Source organism: Artemia sp. Qi Xiang Cuo, chromosome 1, assembly GCF_049724085.1.
Source record: "Artemia sp. Qi Xiang Cuo chromosome 1, ASM4972408v1, whole genome shotgun sequence".
In the NCBI taxonomy this organism is placed as follows: domain Eukaryota; kingdom Metazoa; phylum Arthropoda; class Branchiopoda; order Anostraca; family Artemiidae; genus Artemia; species Artemia sp. Qi Xiang Cuo.
Genome location: NC_142794.1, coordinates 18,179,025 through 18,192,941, shown reverse-complemented (window position 1 = coordinate 18,192,941; position 13,917 = coordinate 18,179,025). Strand labels below are relative to the sequence as shown.

At 33.3% G+C, this 13,917-nt stretch overlaps 1 protein-coding gene across 1 annotated transcript in view; it reads left to right on the top strand.

The window, feature by feature from the left end:
- The window catches only part of LOC148956070 (60S ribosome subunit biogenesis protein NIP7 homolog), a 34,089-nt gene that overhangs the window by 11,901 nt on the left and 8,271 nt on the right, over positions 1 to 13,917 (top strand). The window contains exon 2 of the mRNA XM_089092252.1: positions 8,540 to 8,765. Within this exon, the coding sequence (XP_088948378.1) occupies positions 8,540 to 8,765 (226 nt within the window). The remainder of the gene's footprint in view (positions 1 to 8,539; positions 8,766 to 13,917) is intronic.

Sequence of the window (13,917 nt, the reverse complement as noted above, 5' to 3'; positions counted from 1 at the left end):
CAATAATGCACACGCGACAACTATTAATTGCTCACATTGAACGTAGAGTTGGGTTATCATATGCTTCTTTTGTAACTAATAAGTTACGCTTCAACCGCCGTCTTCATTCCAAACTTTTAATTCCGTCGCTCTACCACGTTATCTGTACATATCTCCGTTTTTGAAAATGCTCACATATTCTGAAGTCAAAAATTCGTCAGTTCTCTTCCGGTTTACAACATATCTTTTACGTTTTCCCTCTTGGACCCGCAATTCTTATCTAATTAGAAAATTCAGCATTTCCGACCCCATTATAACTGTGGAAAAGCAAATTCGTGCTTATAATTCCCGTTTAACGAAGTTGCACCATCCTTGGTCGTCAGTACTGGCCCAGTAGTTAAGATGTATTAATTGTGTTTTGTTTTTAAGTGTTTGTTTTCGCGCTTAATGTAATTGTTATAATTTTAAACTGATTGATTATTTAGTCTCTTTTCGTATGAGTCCAATTTCAGTGAAGCTGCTTATTCTCAATTTTGGTGTGAATTTTTCTCTGATAATATATTGCGTATATTACTAATAATTTATTTCTTTATTAATTATCGGTTCTTTTAAGTATTTTGCTTTATGTAAAGATGTAAAAGGATCCATGATTGAATAATTTACTTTTTTCAGATATCTATGTATATCAGAGTAAATGAATAATTTGTTGAGAGTGATCTGAGTTCAAGACTAGCGGGCGGAAGAGTCATTTAATTGTTTCGCCATTTCCTCCCATATTTACAATAGTTGATATGATTATTTAATGTTTATTTATAATTCACTGATAATTGTTTGAGTTAATTTTTTCTTACCAATTGCGGCTTGATGCAATGATGTTCATATTGCTTATCTTTGTTCAGTATTTAGGAGCCTAAAAAAAAGAAACGTGTAGTGTACCTGCAGTGCAGTGTATAATTGAATTTTTCTTTCTCATTTTTGTAATTTGTTCTAAGAGCTGATTTAGATCTTAGCTCCAGCGTTCGTCACTAAAAACCACATGTATAACTGCTAAGTTTATGTGTATTTCTTTTTTTATTTGTTTATTGCTCCGTCTTTTCCTTTTTTGTATGACGGGTTCTCCATTAAATAATAATAATAATATGGTATTTGCTGTTTAGAAATGTGGGAGTGTTTGACCTTTAGTGTCCAGAAAGACCAAGGACATTTAGGTGAACCTTTCAGAAAATGTTGAGAGGAGTGTTGAGCTAAATCAAAACGTGTTATGTGCATTTGGGTTGTCAAAACGGGTTAACTCAGAAATGACTGAGTGCATTACTTTAGAACTTCCAGGAAATGATGAGGGAATGATCAACCAACCAAAAAGGCAATACTACTACATGCTACTACAATGAATGCTTCTGTAGCAAGTACTATCTAGGCTGAGGATATTGAAGTAAAAATTTTAGGAAATGTTGAAAGGAAAGTTAAACTAAATCAAAACATACTAAGTGCATACTGATTGTCTAATTGGTGTATCAGCCATAGCTTTAGCAAGCTGATACTTCCAAGGCATCATAAAGGGATTAAGAACTTCCAATGGATACTTCCAAGGCATCATGAAGCCCTTTCACTGTTACGTGGAAAGGGTCTCTTTTATTCTAGTGTTTGATTTTGAATTTATCAGATTTCATTTTGTCCTGTGGGCTTTTTCCCTGTATTTTTACTCATTACTTCCATTTTTTAGGAAAGTTGAGTGGAGGTCTTGACTAAAATATTTGCCTGCTATTCTCCCTTTTTTCACTGGCTTGAATTATCCTCATTTGTTTTCTTCATAATAGTTTTTTTTTGTTGATTTTGTCGAAGCATTAATATTTAGAAAAATGGAAGAAGAGTAACCCCAGTTAGAACTGGGGTTACTGCAGGTTTCAGAATGTAGGTTTCAGGTTTGCAGGTTTCAGAATGGTGCAACATGTATTATAGGAGGGAGGGCCATTGCATCAAATAGGCTAGCTAACAGGTGGTAAAAGTGAAGATTACATATTACAAAAGAAACTATAAAGGTTTAATATTTTTTTTCTTACAACATCATTGTAAGTAGTAAGCATGTATAAGATTTGAACGGAGTTTGCATAATACGACCAATCCCTCTATATTATGGACCTATAAAGTGATCAAGCATGTTATTTTTGGAACTAGATATTCAGGGACGAGATCGTATAAAGCGACCGGACTGGTTTCTGAGGCAACATCCATTTTCTGGACCAATGCCTTTAGTCAAGACTTGTTTGCTTAGGTAGGCGTCGCTGGTAATTAAAGAATAAGGAATTGAATGCTACAGTTAGAATTGTTTTAAGTTGAAAGTTGTATCATTGCGTAAACTAACTCAATTTGCGAAAAAGGTATTCCATTGGTATAACTCTGATCTGAATGATCTTAGTTGGTGATTGAATAATAGGGATGAAACAGAGCTCGATACAATTTCTAATTGGATTGTATGAAGGTGCTAAAAAGGGTTAAACTGCTTTTCGTCCAGTGTCGTTTACATTATTAGCGGTATATAATAATGATAAAAAGTTGAATAATTGCGTAAAATAAATCAAATTGCGAGAAAAAGGTATTACATGGGCATAAATCCGCTTTGAATGATATTAATTGGCTATTGAATAATAGAGGTGAAACAGAGCTCGGTAGCATATTTAATTGGATTGTATGAAAGTGGTTAAAAAGGGTTAAACTGCTTACCAGTTAAAGTAAGCCCGTAGGGGGTGCTAACTCTTAGGGAATTTATTATAAATTAGGAATAACATTGTTAGCATCAATCTAAGGAAATGGTTAACGATGACAAGATGACCTTCTGACTTGACCTAGCTTTACTTCTCGGATATGTTCTGCATAACACACAGTTACCATTTCAACAGTATTGTCAACATAAAATATGCTCTAATATTGTAGTATACTAAAAAGCTGATACTAATAGCGATGTGGATGCCAAGAAAGGAATTTTAATAAAGAAATTCAGAACAATCTTTAGAAATCCCTAGAAAACAACTAGTGAGATGATTATAGGTTTGAAGCACCTAAGACCGCAGCCATAAATGACCCTAACCACCAAGGACCTCAAGCTCCAAAGGTCCCCTATCCCCAACCTCAAAGGGGCCCCCTCCCTCCAACTTTTTGCCCCCCCCCCCTTACATGTCTTCGAATTACATGAAACACACTTAAAACATAAGAAATCCAAATTTAATATCTTCCGAATGCAAAATGAGAATGATATAAATATTTTAGTGATTACGATTACTATTATAAAAATATCGCCTGTAGTAGCACTTTTTTTTGGACTGAATTTTTTTTGGATTTTGAAATTATTAAACTCTTTTTTACGTATCTCAAAATGTCATGAAATATAGTTGTGGCTGTTCCAATTGTACTCTATGCTTCTTCATAGGCACGACGCGGCTTTCCCACTGGTGCTCTATGGCAGGTTATCGATGCTACCTAGTTTATTGCATGTATTAAATCAGTATTTTTTACGCAAAAAAAGTTGAATCTTTAAAAAAGTGAAGATGAAGCATTTTAAGAAAGTGTGTTCACATGATAGTGTTATTGTAGCATTGAATGCTGACGAGGAGAAGTATTTGAACTGTGAAACAGGTACAAGTGATAGCACTATTGGAAACGTATGCGTGCGTTGTGATGACATTGAAAGTTTAGATTTCTTTGGAGTACCCAAGAATTTCCATTATACACATTCTGGATATGCGAAAGTATTATTTCCAGAGATGATTGCACTCAAAGAGAATGCCAACATAAAAATAATCATCGATGATAGAGGATAACTCCTTGCTACTGTTGCTGGTAACACATCTCCTACTGATACATCCTATCGTCAACTTTCGGGTGTTAGATTTCAACGGAAGGTCAAAAGAAGACAGGCGTGCTCTTCTACTAATATCATAAACCATATCTTGTCTACGTGCCGAAACTGTTACCTTTGTATAAATAATGTGGTAATAGACAGTGAAATTGCCGGAAAAATAAAAATGAGGTTGGTAGAAAATATCACTAAGGAATATAAAGATGAATTGATAGAAAATGAAGCTCAAGTGAACGTTATTACTACTGTTGATCATATAGACAATGAACCTAATAAGAGCAAAGATTAAATACATATTGAACATGTGGATGACCCCCCAGTGAAAATTATGTATGACTCAAAATGGATTAATGGTTATTCTATTGATTACGAACTATGCGAAGAAACTAACTACAATATAAAGATAGAACATGATGATTTATTTTATGGAAAAGATTCAAAATGTCCAAAGTTGTTCATCGATATTAATAATGTATCATAACATAATTTTGTATTAATATCCTACATTACATTATTTCATTAAAAATATACTATGCATTACATTGTTATTTGTTCGTTATTTTTAGAGTATGCTAGTATATCAAACGTTTAGGATGTCTATTAAAACAAAAAGAAAAGGAATTTGCATACATAATATGTTGGATAGATAGGTTAACATGGAGAAAATCAAAGTATCAGAATGAATAAATTCTTTATCAACACCTTTTGTCGGGTAGGTCAGGATAAAATTGATAAAATCTAAGTATCAGTGCAAATGGATTCTTTATCAACATCCTTTAGCGGATATGTCGGTTAACATTATCAAAACCTAAGTGTCAGAGTGATGAAATTCTGTACCAACCAAGGCCGTATCCCGGGGGGGGGGTTACCCGGTTTGAACCCCCCCCCCCCGAAATTTTTGACCAACTCGAAAATAAGTCGAAAATTTGTAAAACCTAGGTAAAAATCAGTAAAATTAGTCGAAAACTGAGTCAAAAATTAGTACCCCCCGCCCCAAAAGTCAAAAATTAGTAAAAACCCCCTGAACAAAAATCCTGGATACGGCCCTGGTACCAACATCTATTGTCAGATACGTGGGATAACATTGACAAAATCTAAGTATCAGAGTGAATAAATTCTTTATCGACATCTTTTGCCAAATACATCGGATAACATTGTCAAAATCTAAGATTCAGAGTGAATAAATTCTGTATCAATGTCTTTTGACACATACGTTTGGTAGCACTGACAAAATTTAAGTATCAAAGTGAACAAACTCTTTATCAAGATTATTTATCGATATCATTTGTCAGATATGTTGGATAACATTCACAAAGTCTAAGTATAAGAGTAAGTAAATTCTTTATCATCATCATATGCCGGATACATTGGTTATCAGGATAAAATTGACAAAATCTAAGTATCAGATTAAATAAATTCTCTATCAGCATCTTATGTCAGAATTATGACGGATAACATTGACAAAATCTAAGTATCACAGTGAGTAAATTCTCTATCAACTTCTTTTGTTGGATACATCGGATAGCATTCACAAAAACTTAGTATCAGATCAAATAAATCCATTATCATGGTTATTTGTCAGATTCGCTTGATTAAGTTGAGAAAATCCAAGTATCAGAGTGAATAAATTCGTTGTCAATGTCATTTGACAGATACGTTTAATAACATTGACAAAATCTAAGTATCCGAGTGAATAAATTCTTTAATGAAATTTTTATCGACATCATTTGTCGGTTACGTCGGATAACATTGACAAAATCTATGTATTAGAATGAATAAATTCTTTACCAACATCTTTCGTCGGATACGTCGGATAAAATTGACAAAACCTAAGTATCAGAGTGAACAAATTCTTTATCAACATCCTATAATGGAAACGTCGGATAACATTATAAAAATCTAAGTATCAGAGTGATTAAATTCTATATCAACATCCTTTGTTGGATACATAGGATAGCATTGACAAACTCTAAGTGCCAGAGTGAATAAATTCTTTATCAACATCTTTTGACGCATATGTCCGATAAAATTGACATAATTTAAGTATCACTGCGGATAAGTTTTTTATCTTCATCATATGCCAGATACATTGGTTATCCGGATAAATTGATAAAATCTAAGTATAAGACTAAATAAATTCTGTATCGGCATCTTTTGTCGGATATATCGGATGACAATGACAAAATCTAAGTATGAGGGCAAATAAATTCTTTATCAACTTCTTTTGTTGGATTCATCGGTTAACTTTCACAAAATCTAAATATCAGAGCAAAATCATCATTTGGCAGATACGCCTGATAAAAATTGAGCAAATCAAAGTGTCAAGCTGAATGAATTTTTTATCAGTGAAATATGGATGATACGTCTGTTAACATTAACAAAATTTATGTATCCGAAAGAATTACTTCATATTTGACATTTTTTTTATCGAGTTAATTTGTTGGATATCTGGAAGAGCATTGACAAAATCGATTTATTAGCATGAACAAAGTCTTTACCAACATCATTTTTCAGATACAACGGATAAAATTGAAAAAACTATTGCATCGGGGTGAACAAGATTTTATCGGCACTCTATGCTGGAAATTTCGGATAACATTATTAAAATATAAGTATCAGTGTGATTAAATTCTATATCAACATCCTTTGTCGGATACATTGGATAACATTGACAAACTCTAAGTGTCAGAGTGAATAAATTCCTTATCAACATCCTTTTCTGAAAACCTTGAATAACATAAACAAAATCTAAGAATCGGAATGATTATATTCTATATCAACACCATTTTCTCGCATATATATGGTAAAATTGACATAACATAAGTCTCAGAGTGAATGAATTTTTTTTATCAACATTCTTTGTCAGATACATCGGACAAAACTGACAAAATCTAAGTAACAGGGTAAACAAATTTTTCAGATAACTCAGAGAAGAGTCATAAAATATAAGTTCCATTTAATTGACTTTATGCATTTTTGCCTTGAATCTAGGTTAGACTGGTTATAGATCTTAAGGCACAATTTATTTTTTAAACATAATGTGCAAACGGGAGGGTGGGCTTGGGAGGATGATCAGTTACCCTCCAATCACTTTCCACTATTAAAAAGGGCATTAGCCATTCCAATTTCCAATCGACTGAGCCCTTTTCCAAGTTTCTACGACAACTCCTTCGATACGAAGTGCCCTGGTCTAAATAAAAAAAAAATACATTGCGCCAACATCTTTCTTTACTTAGGCAGCGTGATTGCGCTGTCTATGATAATTTCTGTTCCTTTTAAGTTTTAATGTTGCTCCTTACTTTCAGTTGAAAAAACTTGTTTGTTTTTTTATTTCATCACTGATACAGGTACAGCCCAGTATTTACATGAGTCTGCAATTTGCATAAATAGGACACCTTTCCTGTTGAAGAATCTGAGTAATCAAATGCAGACTGAAACCATATGTCATATCATTCAGAAAAGAGAAGTGGCACTCAAGTTCGCAGCGTTCACCTAACAAAGTGGTCAGCAGCCATTTTAGTTAAGAGACTCAAATATAAATAATGGGACGATTATTTAATATTTCACAACAATATATGTTTATTAATTTATCAAATCTATATCATAGCTTTAGACCTTGACTCAATTGTGAGTGCCCCCACCCGCAATTGCCCCCACCCACAAATATTAATATTTACGATAGTTCTACTCTGGGATGAAAGGATGATAAACTATCTATCTACAAGTAAAATGAATCATTTTATGCAATTCTGAAAAAAAAGATAACTTTCACTGCTTTCAAAGTTCGGTAGTTGAGCTAGATCACCTTATTTTCTATTTACTTTTAATTTCTCTCAGCAGGCTCCTTTTCCTTAATATATATATATATATATATATATATATATATATATATATATATATATATATATATATATATATATATATATATATATATATATATATATATATATATATATATATATATATATATATATATATATATATGTATATATATTAATATGTTTCTCACTGGAGGCTAATGCGGATAAATCATATTTTCATAATTAAAGTTTTAGGTATGTATTATAAAATCTTAGGTATGTTTTTGGCTAGTGCAAAACGTTTTTTCAAGATTTTATTACTTTGAGAGCATGTCTATTTCTAAGAAACATGGTTGCTTTTACATTTATGTTGGCTGTTACGTCAGCTAATTTCATTCTCCATTTGGTAAGTTGATCTTCTTCTTAAATGAAAACGCCGGAAAGGTGACTGGATGGCGGCAGCAAAGTACAAGTTACAGAGAAAAGTGCCGACGAGCAGTTGTGTTCTTTGACTCAAGTAATTTAATTTGAAGTTTTTTTTATTTTGTTAAAACCTTTTTTTTATCATCACACGTATAAGAGTGAAAAAAGAGTAATTTTAGCTAGGAATTGATTTTCCCTATCTCGATTGAAAGAGCGAAATGACGTAAAAAGTACGACAAAAAACACCAAAGAGGGAGAGTTACACCCTGCTGAGAATTTTAAGGCCTGGACACCAAGATGGCCCTGGTAGACCCGCTCCTCACGGGTACTCTACGAAAACGTAATCTACTTTATAAAAAGCCCTTGTAAATATATCAGATGGACCCTATCGTTTCCGTCTCCATAAAAATAAAGTTTATTGGTCCTTTTAAAGTTTCTTTTTTAATTGCTTTGTGTTCTAAGTGCATTTTAATTATTTTTTTAGCATTGGAGAAAATATAAAGCTGTTAATAGATAGATCAGATGGACCCTACTGTTTTCGCCTCCATAAAGATAGAGTTTATTACATGTCTGAGGAAGTGTTACGAAAAGCTGCTGTGATTGATAAGGACAGTTTAATCAGCATTGGTACTTGCTTTGGCAAATTCACAAAAACCAAGAAGTTCCATCTACATATTACTGCTTTAGAATATTTAGCACCGTATGCTCAGGTTTGTTTTCTTTAATTATATATAACTGTTAATTACTTGTATTTTGTGGTTAATCAACTATACATAAATAAATGTTTAATAATAATAATTAAGTTTATTCTTAAAAAGAGTGGATACATTACAAAATGGCCCAGAGGCTATGACCTGTAAGGGACTAAATACAATGCAACACTGAAAATAATTCAAGTAAAATACGAAGATAAGAGGAAGGAGAGAATAAAAGAGAAAGAAGTTTGATTCTAATTAATCTTAGATTTAAACTAAAATTTTCACTCACAATATTTTGCTTTTTCAGAGTTTCAAGTAGTTTGTATCTTCATTTTTAAATCATAAAAATTTTTTGTTTTGAAAATCATTCCACAATTCATGCAGTACTAACACAAAATTAAGTGCTAAAAATAAATCAAGTACAATATTACTAGAATAGCAGGAGAAAAAAGAGGAAACCAAAGTTTGGTTCTCATGAATCTATTGAATTAAACTAAAACATTGACTCACATATGTATTTTACTGTTTTGGAGTTTATAGTATCTTTTAATTTAATTTTTAATTAATATAAATTTTTATATTTAATAAAGTTACACAATTTCTCCAGTGATTAAGTAATAAAACAAAATTAAGATATAAAAATAAATCAAGTAAAATATGAAGATAAGAGGAGGAGAAAAAAATGAAACAAAAGTTTGTTTCTCATTAAACTTTGAATTAAACTAAAACATTGACTCACCAATATATTTTGCTTTTTCGGAACTTTAAGAAGCTGACTTGTACTTTTAAAACATATTAATTATGCGATTTGAAAAAATTCTACCATTTATAGTTTAAAACTTTTGTGACTTAAATTGACAAAAGTGTTTAAATTTAATTTGGTTTTGCAATAATTCAGTAGTGAGGAATGGCTCCTTTGCCAAACAAGAATTACATTCCTCCTATTTGTTTGCTTACTTTTTTATATGCTATTCCCTGAATAAAGTTTGAAAGATAAATGTGGGACAGCAGTTTTTGAGGCAACTTTGGATCCAAAAGTTTGCTGTTAAAAAGACTCTAAATGAAGAGCAGTATGTACCAAAAGTAACAAAAACTCTGAAAAACGTAACTTTGATATCGTAATTTTGTTAAAAAGAACGTAATTTTGATAACGGAAATTGACAGATAAACTTTTATTGTGGAAATGGTATTTTAACAGGAAATTTTAATTTTTTGAACGTTTTAGTATTGCGAAAAAAATTGATCTAGAGTACAAAGAAACTTCGTAAAGTACAAAGCTTAAAGAACCGTCGTTAGGAAAATTCTTGTTTATTGTGTATCGTAAGTACACGTAAATTCTAAAAGTATTGTCAGTAATAAGTTAGATTTCTTGCATTAAGAAGTGAGGATTTAAAGGTGAGACCCTACTAATATTTAGATTAATCTAATAGATTAATCCATAGCGCCATATTATGGCGCTAAAGCGAACATAACTGTCGTGTTGTTGGTAACTGTCAGCCAACGAATCACCTTGATGTCATATAACGGGTAGCATATCCAAACTTATGGTAGCATGTTACAACACCAGTGGCAGTTTTAGGGGGGGGAGAGGCACAGGCCTCGCGTGTAGAAATTTTAAGGGGGAAAAATATAAAATAAATCATCTAACGGCTATAATGATTTTGTAATTTTTAAAAATAAATTAGAGGGCGCAGTTGGCAGTAAGTATCGGCAAATTGAATCCAATATTTTCATTTTTCCCATATCTTCATCACTATTCCTTGAAAATAAAAGTAAGTAGCAATAAAAGTAAAGTATAACGATGGTTAGATCCCATTCAGTTGTCCACGAACTCCAAGAAACGAAAAAAATAATTCAACACTGACACATTTCCTTAAAGGAACTTATAGATATTTTCCAATTAATTGCGTAGTGCAGAGATGAAGGGGTCTTCGCAAACGTAAGAGTTACATATCAATTATTATCAGCGATTGCAGTGTCGGTGGCCAGTAATGAGTGGTCGTTTAACTTAGACCTTAGATCCTCCGGAGCCAGGAATCATAGAGACCTAGCCAGACATTACAGAGCTGAGCTGCAGCCCTGAAGTCCTCCCACTGTGGTTGAAGACATCTCCCCTCTACTCAAATCCTATTCATGCTACCGTCGATAGGTGTGTCTTGGACGACCTCTTTTGCTCCTTCTCTTTTCCTCCCTTCAGGGCACCACTCATAAAATATATATTCGAGTCGATCTTCTGGCACACGAAGGACGTGCCCAAGGAACGTCTTATCTCCTACGTTTCAAAAGGTCAGTAACTAATGTTTGGTCGGTTTTCTGGCAAACTCCTATTTTCGTGACCTTTTCCTGTCGCGATATGGTCATTATTCTTCTAAGGCACATGTTTTCAAAGGCTTAGAGACGTTTCCCCAGTTGGACATTTAGTTTCCAACATTCACTTTCATATAGAAGAATGGATACCACATTGTTGTCCATAAGGCGGAGCTTCAAGAGCATTGAGTATTTCCTACTATGCCAGATTGGTTTCAACTTATTAAAAGCCAATTTAGCTTGTCCGCTCTTGATTTCGCTGGTAAGTTCACCATTATAATCGATGCAACTCTTGAGGTACTTACATTCACTGACCTATTCAATTGCTTTATCTTTACATTTCGGCGTCAACGGAGAGTCAGATGTAGCCATGATCTTTGTCTTAATGACATTCACTGTAAGCCCCACTTTTTCGGCCTTTTCATATATGGCATCGAGTAGCAGCTGCAGTCACTGTTTCGCTTCTTCGAGAAGAATAACGTCGTCAATATAAATATTGACGAAGACCACACTGCCTTTCCATATCAAACAAACACAACTTAAGAACAATAGGGAAATTTTTTCAAGATAGTGCAATTTAAATCGGTGAATATTTCGGCCCTATGTCCAAGGGCCGTCTTCAGCACATCATTAAAGAAAATATATATATATAAACAACTTACATTAAAATACGAAATTTAAAACTGAAAATGCTCTTAAAAACTTTTAAAACAGCCCCAGCATCCTTACTTCAACGAAGTTCAACCAGGACTGATAAACAAATGATGAGAGAGGATGAATTCATTCAAACGAAATAAAATGAAATTATTATCTGCAAGTTTTCAAAGCTAATCTTGCTTTTTTAGTAGCTAGTCTTAAAGGCCTTTTTGTAACGGGTTCAATACTATTGTCAATTGGTTTAAAATACTATTGTCAATTGGCTAAAAATGATCTAACAAAATATTTTATTAAACCAATTGACAATAGTATTGAACCCGTTATAAAAAGGCCTTTAAGACTAGCTGCTAAAAAAGAAAGATTAGCTTTTAAAACTTGCAGTTAATAATTTCATTTTATTTCGTTTGAATGAATTCATCCTCTCTCATCATTTTATTTATCAGTCCTGGTTGAACTTCGTTGAAGTAAGGATGCTGGGGCTGTTTTAAAAGTTTTTAAAAAATTTTTAGAGCATTTTCAGTTTTAAATTTTGTATCTTAATGTAAGTTGTTTATATATATATATATTTCTTTCATGTTGTGCAGATGCCTTGGACATAGGCTGAAAATTGATTCTGAAGAATTTCCCTTGTTAGTTGCTGTTTGATATGGAAAGGCAGTGGCTTCGTCAATATTATATCGACGACGTATCTCTCGAAAAGGCGTGACTGCACTGCTACTGATGCATTTGAAAAATTTCCCTGTTGTTTTTAAGTTGTGTTTGTTTAATAGCGTCGTCAGCGATGTCCAGATCAGAGATTTGTCGGCTGCAACTACACACTCCAGAGTCTGAAGACTGCCTTGTAGTCTTCTGTAGTCCGTAACAATAACAAACAGGAATTGGGATAGGACACATCCTTGTAAGAAAGGCGTATCCCATTTTCTGGGGACACACAACATACACTATCTTCATTGAGTGCTATTATAATTTTGACTAGTTTATCAAGTATTTTGAAATAATTCAAAATTTTCCATAAACGCTTTCGATCAACAGAATCGAATACCTTTTCAGAATCAATGAAGCATTTATGTTTTTTTTTGTCCCATTTCCTGGACTCTTCAATCATTAGCATAAGAATGAAAATAAGATTAGAGCAAGACCTGCCAGATTCAAAGCCATATTGCTCTTCCCTTTGGTGAGTCTTGGGCTGTTTTTAGGCGTTGTATTTTACTAGGTGTAGACGTTAAGTTGATGCCCCTCCAGTTTTTGCAGGTTAGCGCATCGTCCTTCTTGAAGATTTTGACCAGTATGCCCCTGGTACAATCTTTTGTATCTTTTGGGACTGTTTCGTTATTACAGAAGACCACTAGGAGAGTAGTCAACACAGTTATGCAAGTTCGAAGGAATGTATTCATCATCTCTGCCGTGATCCCATCGATCCTAGATGCATGTCCATTATTCAATTTTTTCACAGCTGTCGTCAATTCTTCGGTGCTGGGGGGCTGGGAAGAGGGGTCAGCACTTACGTCAATTAGTAAGAAATGTAAAATCAACTATGGGCCAGGAGTGACTAAGTGATTTAGCGTTAATGAACATAGAACGCGAAGAATTAGAAGCAATCAATTCGGACGAGATAATTAATAATTTTGCAGAGGCTAAAGTAAGAAAAGTCAGATTTGAAGAAATTTAATATTTTGTAATAAATGATTTTTTTTTTAATTTTGCCTCAAAATTTTGGGAGACAGAGGGGGGGGGGGGCGCTAATCAAGATTTTTCCCCGGGAGAAATGCCAGAATGCTTTGAAAGACTATCAGTAAATGAAACGCATGCAGTCGCCAGTTGACTGTATTTGCTACCGTCTTGGAGTGATAGTCGCTCTTACTGATAGCGTTAGTTTCGGTTTGTTTTCAAATTCAATGTCACCTTGGATTTTCATTAAAAAAATGTTTGTATTTGATCGTATATTAGATAAGATTAAGCTTTATTAAAGTTACGATGGTCTTTGGAGATTTTGGAGTAGTTTTGAGTTTTTTGTATGATGAACTAGAATTACGCACATCAAAGGCATGATGGGGCTTCGCTAAAACCTTGTACAACTTTACAAATTTGCAATTCTTTAGTCGCCTACACTTTTTGAAACTGGTGCCTACTTGCTTGTCAGCTTGAACGAATGAAGATAGAGATAAGTGGAGATCGTAAGTAGATAGGAGACAAGTGGAGA